Raw genomic sequence first — 20,533 nt, forward strand, 5'->3', positions numbered from 1 at the left:
TATAGGACAGGAAATTATAGGAAAAATAAATTTCTCTCCAAGTAATCACTTATCAATATGTTTCAATGGAGACAGAGTTCCTTTTATAATGGGTCTTCTTTTCAACATAATGTCACTAATAAGGGTATCCCTTATACAAACATGGTGCTTATTTGCATATAAAACCATGTAGTTCACATTGTTTTGAATATTTCAAATGAAGTATAGTTCTTCCATATATTGAAAAAAAAGATGCACATCATGAATAAAATGAAATGGTTTTCCTTCTGTCTTAAGTTCAGTTTTCTTCTGCACAGCCAGATTCTGAAATTACCAACATATAATGACTTAATCTCAGTGAATTAATTTTGTTGTCAAACTGTAAAAATTATATTTTATAACGATCGTGTTTTATATTTTTTATAAATTAATAAGTTATCAAGACCCCATGCCTTTAAATCACTGCATTGAAGGTCTAATTATATTTTTATTTTGAAGGAAAGGCAAGGAACTAGATGAGACAATCAAACAATGAATAGTATAGTTAATACTCTATTATACTGTACCCAATCAGGGAAAGGGTGCAAGGTTAAAACAGTCTGGAAATGAGCATGCAAGTTACATGGAAAGCTATTCCTACCTCTGCCCTCTTACTGATCCCTATATCTGCATTTATAAACAAATGCCTTTGTCATTTCTTACTATCTTTCTAGTACTAGACAGATAAAATTATGAAGGAAATCACTCCTCTTCCTCCTAAATATATCATGGTGGCAAATAAGCCTAAATCAACGCTTTCATTCCATCCACTGAAAAGGAGCAAAGGAATATGCAAACATGTTCACTGCAGTTATTATTTTTTTTGCAACTCCTGGGGAAGTTGAATAAGCAAATTGTTATTCTTTTTCTTCCCCCTGCATCTCCCCTTACTTGAAATCTCACCCATTAATACATGAGGTACATAGGGTAGCAGAATATTTTAGAGGAGAGAGGACAGATGAGGGCCAACCTTCAGGGGCCCAATCCTTGCTGCAAAAAAGAAAGGCATCAAGGCAGAATGTGAAGATTGCAATTACTTCCACAAGCTGTTTCAATGTCTTTTGTTTGCTCTCTCAACCCAGCAAGAAAAAGTTCAGACTTTTTTGAGTTGCCTATAGATAGAACTCAATAACAACTGGAAAGATGAAGTGATGGTTGCGCCTTTTATGGCCAGTCTCATATTACACTACAAGAAAAAGAAGAGCAAGCAGACAGCAATGACTGTTCATATTGCACCTCTATAGGCATAATTGTCAGTCCAAATTTCTTTCACATGATACCCAGGAGAGTAAGAGGGAAAAAAGTTTGCACACTTTTTTGTGCTCATCCAGGTGGCAAACATCAGGGGTAACATAATGGAGAGGTTCAGAAGATGTTTTGGCTTGTCTCTCAGTTTTCATGCTTCATTTTCAACCTTTACTTATTAAATAGGCAAATGTGTACCTTTAATTTTGTGAGAAGGAAAAATGGGCAAGAGAGTAGGTTGGGTGTTGTCCTACGGAATAAGTGGTCTTTATTCCATGTTCCTGAATAAACTGCTTTTTAAACTTAAAGGACTATAGGGTTGCAGCAGGGGTGAAATCTAAATTTTTTTGCTACCGGTTCTGTGGGCGTGGCTTAATTAGTGGGCGTGGCTTGGTGGTAAGGTGACTGGGTGGGCGTGGCCAAGTCAATGTCACTTCTTTGCCCTTTTTTAACCTACAAAACACAACACAACACAACTGGCTCACCCACAATGTAAAAGCAGCTGTGCTAGACCCAAAATGGCCCCTGCAACAAGCAGGAACCTCACCCAGCCACAAAAAGCCCAAAAAAACAACTTTCACACTTTACACACTCACAACACAACACAACACAACACAACTGACTCACCCACAATGTAAAAGCAATTGCACAATCAAAAAGGATCTCCAGGATATGGATGAGCTGGTTTCCACAAAATTACTAGGAGTCAAGCTCAAATACAAAACATTATTTTACTTAGACAACAAACCTCTAAATAAAAAAGATTAGCACTAAGTTGCCTTCTCTCCAAAACTCACTATTAGAATTATTGCGTAAACTGTCACAAACAGTTAAAAAACAGTTATCAAAATTTTCATACTAAGGTCAGTGACTGACCAGTATGCCTAACCTAGTCTACAAGCTTAGTCTATAGTGGTATTTAGTTATAGAAAACTATGGAAATGGCCATGGCTAATATTACTACCCAGCAAGAATGTACAGCTGCCAATTATCCCAGATATTTGAGGAAACTATAAAAAATTAAAGTATCATTGGACTCTTATGTAGGGGTGATTAACACTTCAGCCATTTAAATAGAATGGCAGGTGGTGGGATAGGGATTTGATAGCAAAGCAACATTTATGCCTAATAGCTGAATAACTGCAGAGTAAATGAAAGACATGCTCTTGTCAAGGAGCAAGACACTGTCTGATCTATGCAATTGTCATGCATAAACAGGTGTGTGTATGCATGACTGTAAGTCTTCAAGATACAGCCTAAATCACATAAAGACCAATATCTCCAACTCTCCAAGCAATCTTATTACCTTCCAAGTTTGCTTTTGATGAATGAGAATTCAGTGGAGCAAACATCTTACAGCACATCTCCTTCTCTTTCTCCATGTAATCTCTGTAACAGCTGCAAGTTAAAGCAAATGGTTTCAGCACTGGAGTGCCATCAATTTGTTTTTAAAAAGCAGACATTTTAAAACAGTCTAAACATACAACTGTTTACTCTGGAACTAGAGAACTCTGTGAGCGTGGCTAATAACATCAAGAACTGCAACTTGTCAGGTTTTGCACTTAGTTTAATGAACCTTAAAATCAGACTGACTATAATGCAATACTGATCAGGACTCACAACAGAGATTTCCAGCTGAATATAATGAACATCATTTAATGAAATTTAGTATGTTATTGTTATCATTTATATTAGCTTTATTGTTTATATCAATTAAAGTTAATTTTAATAATTTAACAGCTGAATATGTTGTGCATCATTTAAATTGTATTAACACATTTCCAGTGGCCAATAAAATGATCGCTTGATAAATGACCGTTTAAAAGCATGAAATCCAGAAGACACTCAACATTTGTAAAGCAGAAGCAAAATATTTGCTAAACAAAGAAGCCAGTTGTGTCAAAAGCCAACCAAAACCATGCCTCTTCTCTTGTGAGTAGGTTTGCAAATATCTTTAGCTGAAAGAACCAGTGAAATTCTTCTTCTAGCATTCTGTTGAAAGGCTAGAATAATAGTTAGCATTAAAGTGTCCTGTCTAGGATTAGGGGGAAAATGGATTTTAGTCTGTCCAAATAAAGGCATTTTTCCAGTTGTATGTTAACCAGAAAAAAAACAAAAACAAGTGAACCTGCACTTAGCAAAGAAAGAGAGGGAAATCATCTAAAGAAACAAATAGGGAGCTTCAGAGGGATGTGGAAACTTTCCCACATCCTAACAGTGTTTCCAAGTACTGGACAACTGAAACAGATTTTTTATTGGCATTTGATCAATGCTTAAACAGGCTTCACCATCTCAAAAGATTTAACCTACAAGTAGTCCTCATTTAACAACTGGTCACTTAATGACCATTTGAAGTTATGATGACCTCCCCAGAATAACTTACGATCTTGATTCAAAGTTCTGATGGCCACACAATCCCTCTGCAGTCATGTGATCACATTTTAGGTGCTCAGTAACTAGCTCACATTTATGGTCATTTGCAGGGCCTGGCTTGTGACTATAATTTTCAGCATTTTTTTTTGCTGGTTTCCAGCAAAAATGTTCATTGGTAAAAAAGGGTTTGCTTCACAACCACCACAAGAAGGCCATAAAATTGGGCATGGTGAATTGTTTAACTACTGCCACAACTTATGACTGTAACTATGGGTTCACTTACGGTTGTAAATTGTACTTTGTAGCAAACTAGTGCTATTTCTCCCTATTTGGTATGCTCACTTATTCAGTCCAATATAGTTTAATCACTAGCAGTATATTGAGGATTGAATAGCTACAGGGAATAAATTTGAACCATTACCATGAATCTAAGTGGTAAGTGAATGAGTATCCAATTCAGCTAATATAGCAGTCAAGTAAGTGCTCTATCACCTGGCCAGCTTTTTCAACTCATTGTTAATATCTTGGTTGAAGGGCTGTTCTTTCTGAGCTTTGACCAGAAACTCTCGGGCTCTCTCATACTCCGTCAAGTAAAGGCATGCCTGGAAATTAAGAATACAGAATGCACATAAGTTGCAATTGCAGTTTGATCACTTCTCTTGAAGAGTAAAACAAGGTGAAGGATTTTCTTTTTTTGCCAGGTTCACATAGCAAGCTGGAATTATTTGCAATTCTGCCTTATTGATTGTAAGCAAGAAGTCTTGCACGCAATGATAAGTTTATACAATGGACACTTTAGGACTATTATTCACATCAGTTTTGAGAGCATGTTGCAGACACAAGAAGAATGACAGCTAGGCAGTGTGGGGAAGGGGAACTTATCATAAAATAGTACATAGCCAGACACAATGCAACGATCTGTCAAAGTCAAATTGGTGAGATTATTTCCTTCCACCCCCTCTAGCCTATAAAACTTTCTTCGAACCATTTGTTTACCTATGTCAAATAGGATACATTTACAAGCAAAGCACAGATCTGCACTCACTTAGCATCCATGGTCTCCATATTAGTACCCATTTTTAAAAGATGGGTTTAACATTGTATAAATCTATCTATTGTGGTTTATAAATCATGGTTCATGGTTTAACTGGTTGTGCATTCCCAGAAACTGTATTTAAGTAAGAATTATTTTAATAAACTTGGATTATAATGATATGTAATTTAAATCATTGCCTAACTACTTTTTTTTTGTTTCCTGTCAAAGATGTTAACTATATTAGAAACAGAAAAGCAAAGATGTTTCTGTTTAAGAAAAGCAAAGTAGAAGTAATTAGACATCACATACTAGAATGTAATCTGTAAAGAATAAAGTAGATTCTCCATAAAATTGTTTTACTGTTAAAATTATTTACTTTAAATCTCTTCATATATTGATAGCATTCACTGACACTGCCTAAGTATCCAGTGGTGGGTTGCCCCCGGTTCGCACTGGTTCTATAGAACCGGTAGTAAAACTGGTGGGAGGCTCCGACATCATCAAAATGCTTCTGTGCATGCGCGCGGCCCCGTTGCGAACTGGTAGTAAAGGTAAGTAGAACCCACCCCTGTAAGTATCTCATGGTGAATAAACCTGGGAAACTTTTCACAACCTATTTTCACTTTCAAAGCTAAAATGAGGATTGTTGTGCCAATTTCAGTGGTCAATTTACAATATGAAACACCAAATAATTACTTTAAGATGATGATAAAAGAAACTGAAACATTTTAATACACTCTTAGCAAATTATAGGCTATGTTTATATATATAGTTTATGATTTCCATTAACAAAACCCGGCCTAACAATTTCCTAGCAGGAAGCAAAGCTAGTCTGACTTAATAATAATAATAATAATAATAAAAAAACTCAGAATTCTGCAAGATATGCAAAATGGGGGAAAAAACCACCCTCCATACCTGGCCACATCTGAAGAGGGCTTTAGCATTCTTTTTATCTAACTCTAAGGCTTTTTCGCCATAGGCTAGGGCTCGATCTGGACGTTCCAACTTCAAGCAAACAAAAGATAAATTCAGGAAGACCAGAAGCCTGGCAGCATCAACTTTGTCTTTTTCAGTCTCCTTGGCACATATGCGATTGAGTACTGAAGAGGCCTGGTTGAGTAGAAATAAAACAATAAACTTACATCAGAGAAAAGATCTGTGATAGAGAATTGCTGGAAATGCTCGTTAGACAAATGTACTGACTGCCATATGTGTTGGGTAGCATGGATGCTGACTTGAGACACAATTCAAATAAATGTTTATGTATTATTTATTAAGGATTTTATCTTACCTTCTATTAAGGAGCCCAAGAGGATCCCACTATTTTTTTCTCACAACCACTCCATCAGGTTGGTTGGGCACAGAAAGAATGAATGGTCCAATCACCCAGTGGGCTTCTACACTAGAACTAGAGTTCTTTTCAACCATCTTAACTATATTACACAGGCTTTTTTAAATGATAATGTTCTTGTTTCTTCTGTCTAGCTGTCCCCCAATCTTACTAACTTCCAGAAAAAGACTTTGGAACATTCACAAGTAGTCAAACAAAAACCATTTTTTTTTAGATTCTAGTCAATGTTACCAATATTTAAGAAATAATGACTCCAATTAATGTGATTTTTCACAGAGTTTTGTATTTCTAAAAGACCATGACAGAACCATATTAACTGCAAGATAACATATATAAAGTCTGATATGTTTTTTTTATTAGAACTTCCAGAAAACAGCATTTTCTAGAGCGTATATAGAATCACTGAGCTAGAAGCAACCTTGCAGGTCTTCTAGCTCAAACCTCCCCTCCCCTGCTTATTGTTCTAAAATTGCTTTTCTTGAAGACCTTCAGCAAAGAAGTACCCATAACTTTGGGAGGCAAGCTGTTTCACTATTTACCATATTTTTTGGACTATAAGATGCACCAGTGTATAAGACGCACCAAGATTTCAAAGAGGTAAAGTAAGAAAAAAAATGTTTTTGCCCTCCCTGGCCCTCAGAAGCACTCTGCAGGCCTCCCAAACCCTCTGTGTGCCCAGTTTTTTTGCAAAAACAGGCGAAAAATGGGCTGTTTTTTGCCCATTTTAGCGAAAAATGAGGCACGCATAGGGTTTGGGAGGCCTGCAGAGTACTCCTGGGGGCTGGGGGAGGGGAAAAAACTCCATTTTTGAAAAAAAACGGGCGAAAAACAGGCCTGTTTTTCAGAAAAATGGAATGAGTGGGGTGGGACTTCAGGAGGCCAAAAATGGTTGTATTCGGTGTATAAGACACACCAACATTTCCACCCTCTTTTAGGGGGGGAAAAGGTACATCTTATACTCTGAAAAATACGGTAATTGTTCTTACTGTCAGGAAAGTTCTCCTTAGTTCCAGATTGGATCTCTCTTTAATGAGCTTCCACCCATTGATTCAAATTCTGCCCTCAGGTGCTTTGGATAAGTTGACCCCTTCCTCCTGGGACTGCCCCTCAAATACTGTAAGACAACTATCGTGTTACCCCTGAGCCTTCTCTTAGTTAGAGTAAACATGCCTAGTTCCCTTAACTGTTTCATCATACTGTTTAGCCTCTAGACCAGGTATGTCAAACTCGTGTTGTCATGGCAGCGTCATGTGACGCATTGTGACTTTTTCCCCCTTTGCTAAAACAGGCGTGGGCATGGCCAGCGTGTGACACATCCGGCCCATGGGCCGTGAGTTTGACAGCCCTGCTGTAGACCCTTTATCATCTTTGTTGCTACTCTCTGCACTCTTCCTAGAGTCTCAGTATCTTTTTTGTATCATGGCAGTATTCCAAATGTGGCCTCACTTGTGCTGCATAGAGTGGTGCCATCACTTCTTGTGATCTTGATGCTATCCCTCTACTGATGCAGCCTACGACTGCATAGGCTTAAAATTATTCACATTTCGGTGTGGATAGGAAGATTGTTGTGCTGGATACAATTTTAAATTTCTAGATGTAGTTTGTGATTCATTCCCCTATTCCATGAATGCTACTTACCCGTTTGTACCTCTCCTTGGCATCCATGAAACGTGTCTGACGGAAGAGGTAATTGCCAAATTCACGTTCTGTTTCTGCTACCTTTATAATTTTCTCCAGTGGAAATCTATCCTGTTGCTCCTTTGCAGAGAAATAACAATCTAGTTAGTCCCAATAATTATAAGTTTAAGCTAAAATGGTTATGCTGGAAACCTACATAAGTTAGTTCTTTAAAGCCCTAAATGACTTAAGACTGCCTCTCCTACTACAAATCTGCCCAATTTTTAGAGGCCTTTTTAATTATTTCTCATTACCAGAATCTCAGTGATATTGTGGACATAGGAGAGGGTCTTGTCCAGACTATGGAATGCTCTCTACCAAGCAAGGTATATTTGGCCCATTCTTTCAACATTTAGGAAAATACAAAAAAATCCTTTTTTGTTAAGGTATCATTGCTAACTGATTTGACTTGCATTAATTTGCCTTTTTAATTGTTTGACATTTATAAGTCAGAGTGTAAATTTAGTCATGAGTGATATCTGCCATGAATAAGGCTGGAAAGCACAACTATTTTAAGGGAAGAAAAAGCAAAAAACTACAGTAGGGGATAGAAGAAAATGTATAAGTAAGCATATGCGATTTTATATCCTATAAACAGGATATAAAAACGCAGATTAATTAGTAACATTCGCCTTAGAACAAGGGTATCAAACTCGATTTCATTGAGGGCCGCATCAGGATTGTGTTTGACCTCAGGGGACTGGGTGGGTCTGGCCGGGGCCAGCTCGACATCACTTGTGTCAGCTCAATGTCACTTGTTTTCGGCCGCAATGGCCTCCTGCAGCCCTCTGCCAACAAAAACAACGCTCGGAGGACCCGCTTGCAAGCTCTGTTTTTGCTGGCAGAGGCAATGTGGGCCAGTCCTTTGTTGTTTCCAGGGTGGTCCCGCAGGCCAGATCTAAGCACCCTACAGTCCCCCATCTTTTGGAATGGTCAGGTGCCTGCTTAGTGTCTTGTACACATTGAAAACAATGCGATCATGCCAGTTCAGGGCTGAGAGCCACAGGCTTGCTACGCAGGTTAAAGTACTCTCTTTAAATCTCTTCCTCTCCAGTCTCTCCACTCTGCAAGGGGGGTGAGGATGTAGCCATCTTTCCTTTGCCTGACCCTTTTCTGCTGCTGGCACATCTGCATTGCTCTTGATGTATATAAGAGCATACAGTTTACTCTCTTGAAATCTCTTCTCCAATTGATGTGCCATGAAGGAGTGGAGGGAAAGGCAAAGGAGATGGCCTACAGAAATCGCTTGCTTCCCTTCCTTACTAAGCATGCAGTCATAGACCATGACTGCATTGCTTAGTGACAACCATCTTGGCAATCTCCACTGTCATCATTAAGCAAGGACCATGTTGGTTCTTAAGTGAGGACCTCATGTGACTGCGGCATAGGAACAGGCACTGAAACTGCATTCCAGGCAAACAGGCCAGTGTGGGGATGGGTACTACAGAGTATGATATCCTCATACCATCTGGGAGCTCCTTGGGGGAAAAAAGCCAGAGAAACTTGCAACTTCCTGCTGGCTTCCTCCTTGACTTTACGTGAAGCCAGCAAGGAAGGTTACAAATAGTGATAATGTGACTGTACAACACTGCAATTGTTGTAATAACAAGTTGGATGCCAAGTGCTTGAATTGCCATCATGCAACACCATGACGGTTGCAACTTCAAGGTCTGGTCACGAGTCTCCCTTGTTCTGTGCTGTTGTAATTTGAATGGTCACTGAATGAGTATTTGTAACCCAAGGAGTAATTGTAAATGTCCATTTGGGGCAATTCCATAAACTCAAAAGTTTGATCACTCAATAGCAGCAGCAAAGCTAACATACATCAAGGATTGTCTGTGATTTAGTATTTATTTCCCATTAATCTGTTTCCCTCCAGCTACATTCCATACAGCTAAATGGAAAAGAAAAAATACAAGATTTGACACTATGTACGAAAGACTGATTGGGATTTTTGTATCCTAGCTAGAAATAGGGGATAATTTTGTTTGGCTCATTTTTCTTCATGTTATCAAAATCAACATTTTTCTTCATGAACAACATGGAAAGAACTTAGGATCAAACAAGAAAGCACTAAGTATGCATGAAAAGAAAACTGCCAAGATCCATCCATTCTTAGATTGAATGTAAGACCAACAAGGTAGTTGATTTTTATTAATAGGTCAGATGCACGGAAAGCTGCCTTGTCTTTAATTATTTTGGCCCTTCAACTGCTATGTCCAATTCTAATGCTTTCACTTTTCCTATAGTTGGAGATTGCAGAGAGCAATCTCCAACTTCAATAGCTCCTCAGTGGTAACATTTCTATTTAATTTAATTTATATGCTGTCCATCTCATGGTTTGAGGTGACGCTGAGCAGCTTACTTGTAAAAAATAGTTTCACAAGGACCACTGCTGTACAAATTATAGTTCAAAACCTCTAATTTCAGAAGATGTAATTGAATGTTACTAATACAGACTTAGATATAAATTTGATAACTCACAGGAGGCAGGTCAAAGAACCTATCTGATTCTGCCGAGTCCAAAAAGTCCAAAAGCTCAACTTCAAACAAGACTGTGGAATTGGGGGGAATCAAAGGAGGGCAACCCAAAGTTCCAAAGGCATAATTTGGCTTGAAGAGAAATCTTGCCAATTCTCCTTTTCTCATTGTGAGTAATCCAACTTCTAAGCCCCTCAGAGTAATATCTAGGAAAGCAAAACAGAAAATCCTTATTTCCAGAATTTCCGTACTGTATTATTGTTTGTTTTGAACTGATTGCAGAAGAAAGAAGAATCACACAGAAAATACAGAAATGGCAAAAGAGCATGTGGCAAACTGGTTTGTTCAGAGTAACAGGAAATAATTCAAGATGTGACAATGGAGATCACACTGAGGATAAAGAGTTATAATGCATTAGATCAGATATCTATGTAAGCATTTACTGATTAAACTCAAATTATATTTATATCCACTAAGTCGTGTATCTTTCACTCACCTTCACCAAGTTTCATGAGTTTGGGGTTCTTCTTGAACCAATTTGTATCAAAGGGTCTGTCCGTGTGTTCTAAATACCCTGAAAATTTCACTGAAAAATATCAGAATCAGAATAAATGTCATTGAGAAACATTGAACATATTAATTTCATCGGCATAAATGTCCTTAGGAATAGTTTTGCTATGTGAAGTTTGTTGAGCTTGGCATTGTTTTAAATTCCTTAATCAAGGAACACATTATCGGTTACACTTTTTTTTTTCCCTTTTGGAACACAGAATATGATGTTATACAAAATGCAGAAATATTAAAACAAAGGCAAAGAACCTAAAGACATAAAAAAGAGAAAAAACGCCTTTTATACTAACACACATTATACTTTTCAAAAACTTTATATTCTTGCAAACCATCTTGTTTCTACCATATCCACACACACTTCATATACTATGTCTTGTTCTTCAAATTTGACACCTTTTTTTGTTAATCTCACCAACTCCATCCAACCACAACTTTCTTGATCTTCCCCTTTCTTTATATTTGTTTTGTGATTTCAACCTCTTTGATTCTCTTTATATGACCAAACCACTTCAAAGTACCTGTTACTCTATTTTGTATTTCATTCACATCCATTCAGTACCCATTTATTCTTAACCTCACATCTGCAGTTTTTTCAACACACACTTTCAGTACCGTCCTATAAGCATTTGTTTGTTAAATTCTTCATCCATTTTTCCTCCTTTATTAAACATTTTACCAAGGGATACTAATTCATATTTTATTATAGTTTTTTTTATCATAGATTTATTATAGTTTTGGGTCATAGACTATATGAAATGGAATACTTATTTCCTTGTCAAGTACAATTACTGTATAGTATTTTAATTGTTTATCCTTCCTTTTTAACTTTATAAGTAACTCAAAGGAGCAAATATATGTAATATTACTTCCTCCTTCTATTTTCCTCACAACAACAACCCTATGAGGTGGATTAGGCTAAGAGAGAGTGACTGTCCCAAGTAACCAAGTATCCCAAATAGCCTCAGCCCTGCCCGCACTGCTAGATGTCCTGGCCAAATTGGCGGTTGAACTCCCCAACCTTCTGGTTGTGGAAGATTTCAATTTTCCATCGGCCGGGGAGACATCTGAGTCAGTCCGGGAGTTCATGGCCTCCATGACAGCCAGGGACCTAACTCAGGTTGTACAGGGCCCAACTCATAAGGGAGGACACACACTCGACCTGGTTTTTCTCTCTGAACAGTGGATAAATGATCGTGGTAGGGGAAACTTGTCAACCTATCCCCTATCATGGTCCGATCATTCCCTCCTCAGGCTGGACTTTCTCTCCGTCATCCCCCGCCGCTGGGAAGCGGAACCAATGAGATTGTTCCACCTCAGGCACCTGATGGACCCAGAAGGGTTCCTGACGGAGCTTGGGCCTTTTCTTTATCTCATGATTCGTCTGAGGCCCTGGTCGCGGTCTGGGAACAGGCCGCGGTGGGGGCCTTGGATCGAATTGCACCTTTGCGGCCTCTGACCCGACGCAAATCCCGGGTGGCTCCCTGGTTCACTGCGGAGCTCAGGGAAATGAAGCGTCGGAGAAGACGTCTGGAGGGCGGTTGGAGATCCTCCCGATCCGAATCTGACCGAACACAGTTAAGAACCCATATTAGGTCTTATCTTGTGGCAATGGAAGCGGCAAAGCACCAATATTTTGCCGCTCTCATTGCATCTGCAGAAAATTGCCCAGTCGCCCTGTTTAGAGTGACCCGCTCTCTCCTAAATCATGGAGCGAGGGAGGACCCCTTGCAGGGCAGAGCTGAGGACTTTGTACAGTTTCTGCAAGATAAAATCACTCAGATTCGGACTGGGTTGGACTCTGACTGGGCAGAGTCTGACGAGTCGACAGGGGCCTGTCCTGATGGTAACATCTGGGTTGAATTTGAGCCTGTTTCGATGGATGAAGTGGATAGGATCATGGGTCGACTGGGTGCCTCCACATGTTTATTGGACCCTTGTCCCTCCTGGCTCCTTTCCGCAGCCAGGGAGGTGACTGGAAGCTGGATTCAAGCAGTTGTCAACGCTTCTTTGAGGGAAGGGGTCTTCCCCGCCACACTCAAAGAGGCGGTGGTTCGTCCCCTCCTCAAGAAGCCCACCCTGGATCCAGACTCCCTTAATAACTATTGTCCAGTCTCCAACCTTCGCTTTATAGCGAAGGTTGTTGAGTCTGTGGTGGCACAGCAGCTCCCGCAGTTCCTGGAGGAAACTGAGTACCTAGAGCCGTACCAATCGGGTTTCAGCACAGAAACAGCATTGGTCGCCCTAGTAAATTATCTCTGGCGGGCCAGGGATGGGGATTGTTCCTCCATCCTGGTCCTTCTTGACCTCTCAGCGGCTTTCGATACTATCGACCATGGTATCTTACTGCAGTGACTCGGGGGGTTGGGGGTGGGAGGCACCATTTTACGGTGGTTCTCCTCCTACCTCTCAGGCCGCTCGCAGTTTGTGTGGACGGGGAGAGAGAAATCCACGCTGAGGCCCCTCATGTGTGGGGTGCCTCAGGGGTCGGTTCTCTCTCCTCTGCTCTTTAAATCTACATGAAGCCGCTGGGTGAGATCATTCGTGGTTTCGGGGTGAGGTACCATCAATATGCTGATGACACTCAGCTTTACATCTCCACCCCGGATCTCCCTGGGGATGCCCTTTCTGTGATGTCCCGCTGCCTGGAAGCGGTGCGGGCCTGGATAGGAAGAAACAGACTCAGACTCAACCCATCCAAGACCGAGTGGCTGTGGATACCGGCATCTCTTGATCTAGTGGCCCCGTCACTAGTGATGGGAGGGGAGATCCTTACTCCCTCAGAAAGGGTCCGCAGTTTGGGGGTCCTCCTGGATTCACGGCTATCCCTAGAAGATCATTTGACGGCCGTGACCAGGGGGGGCTTCGCACAGGTACACCTTGTGTGCCAGTTGCGCCCTTTCCTAGATCGGGATACCCTTGCCACAGTCACTCATGCCCTTGTTACGTCTCGGTTGGACTACTGCAACGCCCTCCACATGGGGCTGCCCTTGGGATGCACCTGGAGACTACAGTTAGTCCAGAATGCGGCCACGCGGGTTGTTATGGGGGCTTCTCGGTACTCCCGTGTGACACCTCTCCTGTGCGAGCTGCACTGGCGGCATTTCAAATGCCAGCTTCATTTCAAGGTGCTGGTGCTCACCTATAAAGCCCTACATGGCTTAGGCCTGGGGTATCTGCAGGATCATCTCCTGCCTTCCTCCCACTGTCCGGTGCGCTCACACAGAGCGGGCCTCCTCAGGGTGCTGTCAGCCAGACAATGTCAGCTGGTGGCCCCCAGGGGGAGAGCATTCTTTGTGGGAGCGCCGACCCTCTGGAATGGGTTGCCCACCGGCCGCAGGACAGCCCCGGACCTCCTCTCCTTCCCCCGCGAATTGACGACGTGGCTTTTTCACCAGATGGGCTGAATCCGTAGGGGTGATTTCAAATAATTTCAATAATTTTTAATTGATTTTAATTTAACTTTAAACTGATTTTAAATTGTTTATGTAATTCTTTGTTTTATTTTGTAAGCCGCCCTGAGTCCTACGGGAGAAGGGCGGCATATAAATTACATAAATATATAAATAAAATAAATAAATAAACTCATCTGGCTTTCATGACTAAGGCAGGACTAGAACCAATAGTCTCCTGATTTCTAGGCTAGCACTTTAACGACCCTACCAAACTGGCTCTCAAACAGTAATCTTTGAAGCATTATTTTTCAGATCCATACTCTTCATTGCATCATGCAATCTAATGTTTGCTGTAGATCATTCTTGGTCCCAGCTGTTAATACACCATTATCACAAGCATTCCTTATATAACTACAAATCTGTAAATATCTAAGAACATATCTTTGCCTACTTTCTACTCAACGTGAAATCATTTACTAAGCATTCTTTTATTGTTCCTGTATGATTTACTTACCTTATATATTGTTATCACATTCAAAATAGTCCATAATGAATAGTATTAGCTTTATTATACACTTACATTAATTCAATAAACTTTTCTTCACACATTCTTGCTGAGCAATTAAAAATCTGGACTGCATGCAAGTCACACCTCAATTTGGCTTGTTATCACTTCTCATACTATTTCAGTCTGACGGCTGCTAAACACCTTCTCAAACACATTTGATAAATTAACCCCCCTATAATGTTCTCTACAAAGGCACATATACTTTAATATTATTAGCTTACCTATACTGTTACACAGGTGCTATGTGAGTATTCTGGCAATTTTTTTTTACTATTTGAATAAAGCACAGTGCAGCCATCAGAACCTCTTAGAAGCATAAGAATATAATTAATGAAGATCATTTGCCTAATTTTTCAGAACAAATGGTACAAATATTAATTTATTAACAAGATCCATTTGCTAATTAATCTGATCTTTTAATTTTTCCTTCTCTAGCCCTTAATTAAATAAGGAAAAATAGATACCATATAATATCAATATTCGATAGACCCTAAAACCACAACAAATCAATGCAACTACTTTACCTAATACTGATGAATCAGGAGGGACTGTCTCACCAGAGCCATCTCGGATTATTTCTTTCAACACTCCTCTGTCACCAGTAATATTCTGCATACGGTGACCCAACCACTGGTAAGACTTGGAACAATGAACATAAGAATATGCCAAGCATAATATTAATCTCTTTTGCAAAACCAAATCCATCCTGCAAGAGCTTTGCATGATTGTTAGCCTTTAATAAACTTACCAATAAAGTGAACTTAATAAAATATTTGCTAAATGTTTTACCTTTGGATAAGCTGTTTGAAGGTACATAAAATATCAGAATACACTGTAGATACCGATTGTTTAGTGTATTTATTACTATATAATCCCTACTTTCTTGAATTGAGAATTGAGGTTTATAACCCTTTTGATTGATGCAACAGACTGCTTTTAGAATGCTTTAAATTCCTATTAATTTAATCTCTTATTCATGGTAATTAAACCTATTTTACTTATTGAGCCAATCATGTAAAATTTTATCATTGCTACACTGTATATTTTGCACTTGGCTTAAATAGTAAATTACAATAAAACTACTTATTTAAATTATCAAGAAGCATAACCAGAAAGTTGAAAGAGTTTACATATTTTGATATAAAGCACATTCACTTGAATTTGGGCGAAGGAAGGAAAAACATTGGCCAACTCATATATTAGCTTTAATGTCATTCGTTCAGTTTTTGCTTAGGAGGCAAGAGAGTCCACTAAGTATGGTTTGTAAATTTTGGTTATGAATTAGTACTACAGTATTGGGGAATTTTAGGCATTTTAATATGTGAAAAAAGCCATGCATTCTGAAACAGTCCAAGAAACCAATTTTACATGCCCATAGATATTTGGTGTGAGATAAGTCAGATAAAATAATTTAAGAGCAAAGAAGGGCCAGCAAAACATCAGATTGTCCCAGGATTCAATCCCAGGAGTTCCCCCCAAAATGATGTGACTTGAGATAAATCTACCAGATTTGGGCCACAAAACAAAACAAAACAAAACAACCACTTCAAGGCCAGCTAGTGAGTTGTATATAGCAGGGGTCTCCAACCATGGCAACTTTAAGCCTGGAGGACTTCAACTCCCAGAATTCCCCAGCCAGCTCTGCTGGCTGGGGAATTCTGGGAGTTGAAGTCCTCCAGGCTTAAAGTTGCCAAGATTGGAGACCCCTACTATATAGGTATAGTAGCCTGACACGAAGCAACATCGAAAGCTATCGGGATCCATTTTCCAAATCACTTTTAATGTGCCTCCATCCCCGTCAAAGCAGAACTGAGTGGTCAGCATAAGCCGCCCTTCTTCCTTCGCGACTTCATCGAAACGCGCGAGCCGCGAGGGTGGCGCCAGTATATTGAAGAAAGGTGCCGGAGGAAAACACCAAGAAGCCGCCTTCCTTCGCCTCACCCCGAAATTTCCCACCCCGGTGCCGTCTTCTCCTCCTCGCAGGCTGCTCCCATTATCCTGCCAGCGTCGCTCGCCGCTTCGCCTCATTTCCATGCCTTTCTAAAGCAAGCAGTTGGAGCAATGGGTCTCCCTGAGGCCTGCCGCCCCCCCCCCTTTCCCGCCTTAACCGCCAGAGCAAATGGGAAGGCGTCCCCTCCGAATACTTTGCAGCCCTCGATCAATCGGAACAGTCGAGGTCTCGGGCCACCCACCGGCGCTGTCTTACAAGCGCAGCTGCGTGGCCGCTTGCTTTTTACTTTGAGGACTTGCCTGTAATTGTGGGTAGTAGCTGTTGTATCCTGCAAACTGCAGGATACTTTGCAACAATTAACTGTCAGACCCGGCTCCTTCTTGTGTGTAAACGTCCTGTTTATCTCATAGTCCGGTCAGAGGGACATCTGGAGAGTTTAATGCGTTGAAATACGAGCAGAAAAGGGGCTGCCACAAAGAAGGAGTCAAGCTATTCTCCAAAGCACCTGAGGGCAGGACAAGAAGCAATGGGTGGAAACTAATCAAGGAGAGAAGCAACTTAGAACTAAGGAGAAATTTCCTGACAGAACAATTAATTAGTGGAACAACTTGCCTCCAGAAGTTGTGAATGCTCCAACACTGGAAGTTTTTAAGAAGAGATTGGATAACCATTTGTCTCAAATGGTGTAGGGTTTCCTGCCTAAGCAGTGGGTTGGACTAGAAGACCTCCAAGGTCCCAACTCTTATTCTATTCTAGAAAACTGCAAGATGAAACTATGTGAAGAGTGAAGAGCTGAGGGCTTATATCATCTTTGTAAACTTCAGGGAAGAGCAGGATAAAATAAAAATATAAGGGGACGTGATTGTCATAATACTCTAATCTTTTTTTGATCTTGGATATGTTGGAAGAAACATCCTTTTCTGGGTTCTGCTCCAAGTGGGGAAAACAGACACTGGAAACATGGAGACTGCTTGGAAAGATGGTTTAATGGTGGACAGGATCACATGGCTTGAGTTCCTGAACAGAAAAAGGGCAGATACAGTAAATCCTCGGGTTTTTATGCTCTCTCTGGCTCTGCATTTCTTGGGGCCCCGAAAGAGTATCCTGATTGGTTATCAGACTCCCAGGGGGTGGGGGCCTTGCTGGCTGATGGTCACATGTGCTTCCCAGGTCACATGTGGTGAGTTTCTGCTACTATTGTGTAGAGGGCTAATCCTATCTTTGGCAATTCCTACTATGACTCTGCCTGAAGGAGGCAGATCTTTGTTATGTAGAATAGACTGGCCCAGGCCTTAATGGCCCATTGACAAAGGGTGGGGGGCAGGAAGGTGGGAGCTGCTTTGTCTGTAAAATATGCTTCTCATATTTCTCATCCAGGGAAATATAATATTCTGCCTTTTTCATATTTCCTAAAATATTTCACTCTTCCAGGAAAGGGGTGGGTGCTAACTTCCTACAGATATGTAGTTTAATGATTGTGCATGCAAAACGCTCTTAACTAGGTTAGTTACACACCCAAAGTGCAACGTGCAAAACACAAACTTAGTTGTTTAGCGTGTTTTGTTTATGGCACCACTGTATTAACTGGGTTGTGAATAGAATAACACTTAGACTTATATATCACTTTACAGCCTTCTCTAAGTGGTTTTCAGAGTCAGCCTATTGCCCCCAACAATTTGAGGCCTCATTTTACCAACTTTGGAAGGATGGAAGGCTGAGTCAACCTGGAGCCGGTCTGAATCAAATTTCTAAAGTGAACAGTGAGTTAGCCCTGCAGTACTGCATTCTAACCACTTCGCCACCATGGCTCTTTAATGCAGCCAGTGTCACCTCTGTCTCTTGACATTTTACACGTTTATTTCCACATTAGCACATGGCACATATTCCATCTTCCATGTCTTTGCTTTCTTGTGCTTGTGAAAATAACCTTGGAAGAGGTTTTTCAAACTCCAAAGGTTGTGTTTTGTATTCTCAGCTTCAGTGAGGTTAATATGTTGTTTCAAATGGATTTTGAGCCTTTCTTTCTCTTTCATAATCAATATGGCTTCTTTCTCTTTTTCTACTTTATAGCACAAAATAAAGTGGGCCAGGTCAGTTAGAGAACTGTTTTGTCTGAAAAACAGCACTTTGAGACTGGATAGAGCTGGTAGATCCTTTGTAATTCTGTTATGGATTGTATACTCTATGAACCGATATGACAGAAAGCATGAATTGATATTTAGATTATTTTGGAGAGTCAAGTGTGGTATAGTATGTAAGTTAAAATCCCAGGCTAGAAACCAGGAGACTATGATTTCTAGTCCCGCTTAAAGCACAAAGTCATGTTGGAAGAAATACCCTTTTTGGTTCAGTTCCAAGTGGGGAAAAAAGACACTGGATTCATGGAAGTTGCTTGGAAAAAAGGTTTATTCATGAACAGGATCACATGGCTTGAGTTCCTGAACAGAAAAGGGCAGAGATCTGAGAGTGCCTTGGTTTTATGCCCTCTGTTGGGCTTTGAATTTGAGCTTGTATTCTGATTGGTTGTCAGACTCCCATGGGGCCATGCAGGGGCAACTCTGTAGGCTGTGTTTTGAGTCCAAGTTTGGTTGAGCCTTGCTGGGTGATGTAATCTTCCCTGGTGCCATGTGGTGAGATAGGTAGAGGGCTAATCCTATCTTTGTTGGATCTTGGATGGCATTTGCCTATGAATAGACCTAGCTATCTCTTTATCTCTTAAGTGCTGATATCTGCTGTGGGCTATTGAGGAGTGTGGGGGCTATTAAGAGTGAGTCTGTTTCCTGCCTAAAAACATGTTTCTCCATTTCTCATCCAGGGAAATATAATATTCTGCCTTTTTAATATTTCCTAAAATATTTCATTGTTCTAGGAGAGGGGTGGGTGCTAAGTTCCTACAGTCAGCAAGGTGACCTTGGATCAGTTACACACTCTCAGCCTTAAGAAGGAGGCAATGGCAAAACCACTTTTGAAACCTTGCCAAGAAAATTGTAGAGACTGGTCCAAACAGTCACCAGGAGTCTCCAACTAACTCAAAGGCACACACAGAAATGTTGCTGTGAGTATGTCTGAAAGCAGGAATTTTTGGTGATCGTTGCATGTCATTATAATAAATGTAATGAAACATTCAGAGATGAATTTAGGGAAAATTGTGAAATTTTCAAATAAATGTACATAAGGGAAAAATTGGTTGGAATAAAGTAGATTTAGCTAAACTTACCCTTTCTGTTACCTGATACTTTTACTTTGTTTATAGTCTTACACCTGTTTTGCACATTCTTACCTTGAAAGGGAGCAGCATGATGGGAATGTATGTATGTTCACAATATAGAAAACCCAGAAGAGGGCCTTAAAACAACTTGTAATTCTATAACATCTAATTTTGTATTGCAAAACATGAAAGTATATTTCTACAGTAAAAAGATTGTAAAATCACTTTATTCAGTATAAAAGATTAAAAAACAGTATTGGCTTTTAAACTACTAAAAGCAAATAGAAACTATTAATAGCAAAGAGAAGAGGTGAGACATAATAAGCAGGTGCTAAAATTGAAAAAAATCTTCACAGCAAACAAATTTAATGCATTAATATGTACAGATAGAAATTAATGAATACCTCAACCTTTTAGTTATATTTGCATAGTGATAGTGCTAAGTATTGGCTTGTAGTTTTTTTACAATCTTGGTGAAATATTTACTTATTGCATTCATTATGGTCTTACTTGAAACTCTAGAATAGAAATATTAATTTGGGCATTTTAATTTAAATAACAGTAAGAGCTAGTACTGTCTAGAAAATCCAGTGTATCTAGCCTTTCGGATTTATAAAACTTGCTAAAATGGGTAACAATGGAGGAAAAAAAGATTGAAAA

The 20,533-nt window shown here is 40.0% G+C and overlaps 1 protein-coding gene across 1 annotated transcript; it reads right to left on the bottom strand.

Annotated features, from left to right (window-relative positions):
- Nucleotides 1-277: 277 nt before the first annotated feature.
- Nucleotides 278-16,748, bottom strand: FKBP6 (FKBP prolyl isomerase family member 6 (inactive)). The gene is made up of 9 exons (XM_070946577.1): nt 16,656-16,748; nt 15,239-15,353; nt 10,681-10,770; nt 10,188-10,390; nt 7,665-7,784; nt 5,591-5,785; nt 4,129-4,238; nt 2,570-2,661; nt 278-303 (listed from the first exon to the last, which is right to left on the bottom strand). Exons 1-9 carry the CDS (start codon nt 16,746-16,748, stop codon nt 278-280), a joined length of 1,044 nt encoding a protein of 347 aa, XP_070802678.1.
- Nucleotides 16,749-20,533: the final 3,785 nt, after the last annotated feature.

The sequence above is a fragment of the Pituophis catenifer genome, unplaced genomic scaffold, assembly GCF_029215685.1.
Source record: "Pituophis catenifer annectens isolate HBS135680 unplaced genomic scaffold, rPitCat1.0.hap2 SCAF_1, whole genome shotgun sequence".
Lineage (NCBI taxonomy): Eukaryota > Metazoa > Chordata > Lepidosauria > Squamata > Colubridae > Pituophis > Pituophis catenifer.

What these genes read in the sequence shown, in the direction of transcription:
- FKBP6 (XM_070946577.1), bottom strand. Translation starts at nt 16,748, where the DNA reads ATGGAAATGAGGCGAAGCGGCGAGCGACGCTGGCAGGATAATGGGAGC. An exon ending in CCGGGGTGGGAAATTTCGGG is followed by an intron (nt 15,354 to 16,655) that starts GTGAGGCGAAGG and finishes CATTGTTCCAAG; the next exon opens with TCTTACCAGTGGTTGGGTCA. An exon ending in GAGTTGAAAAAGCTGGCCAG is followed by an intron (nt 2,662 to 4,128) that starts GTGATAGAGCAC and finishes TTTAACTTGCAG; the next exon opens with CTGTTACAGAGATTACATGG.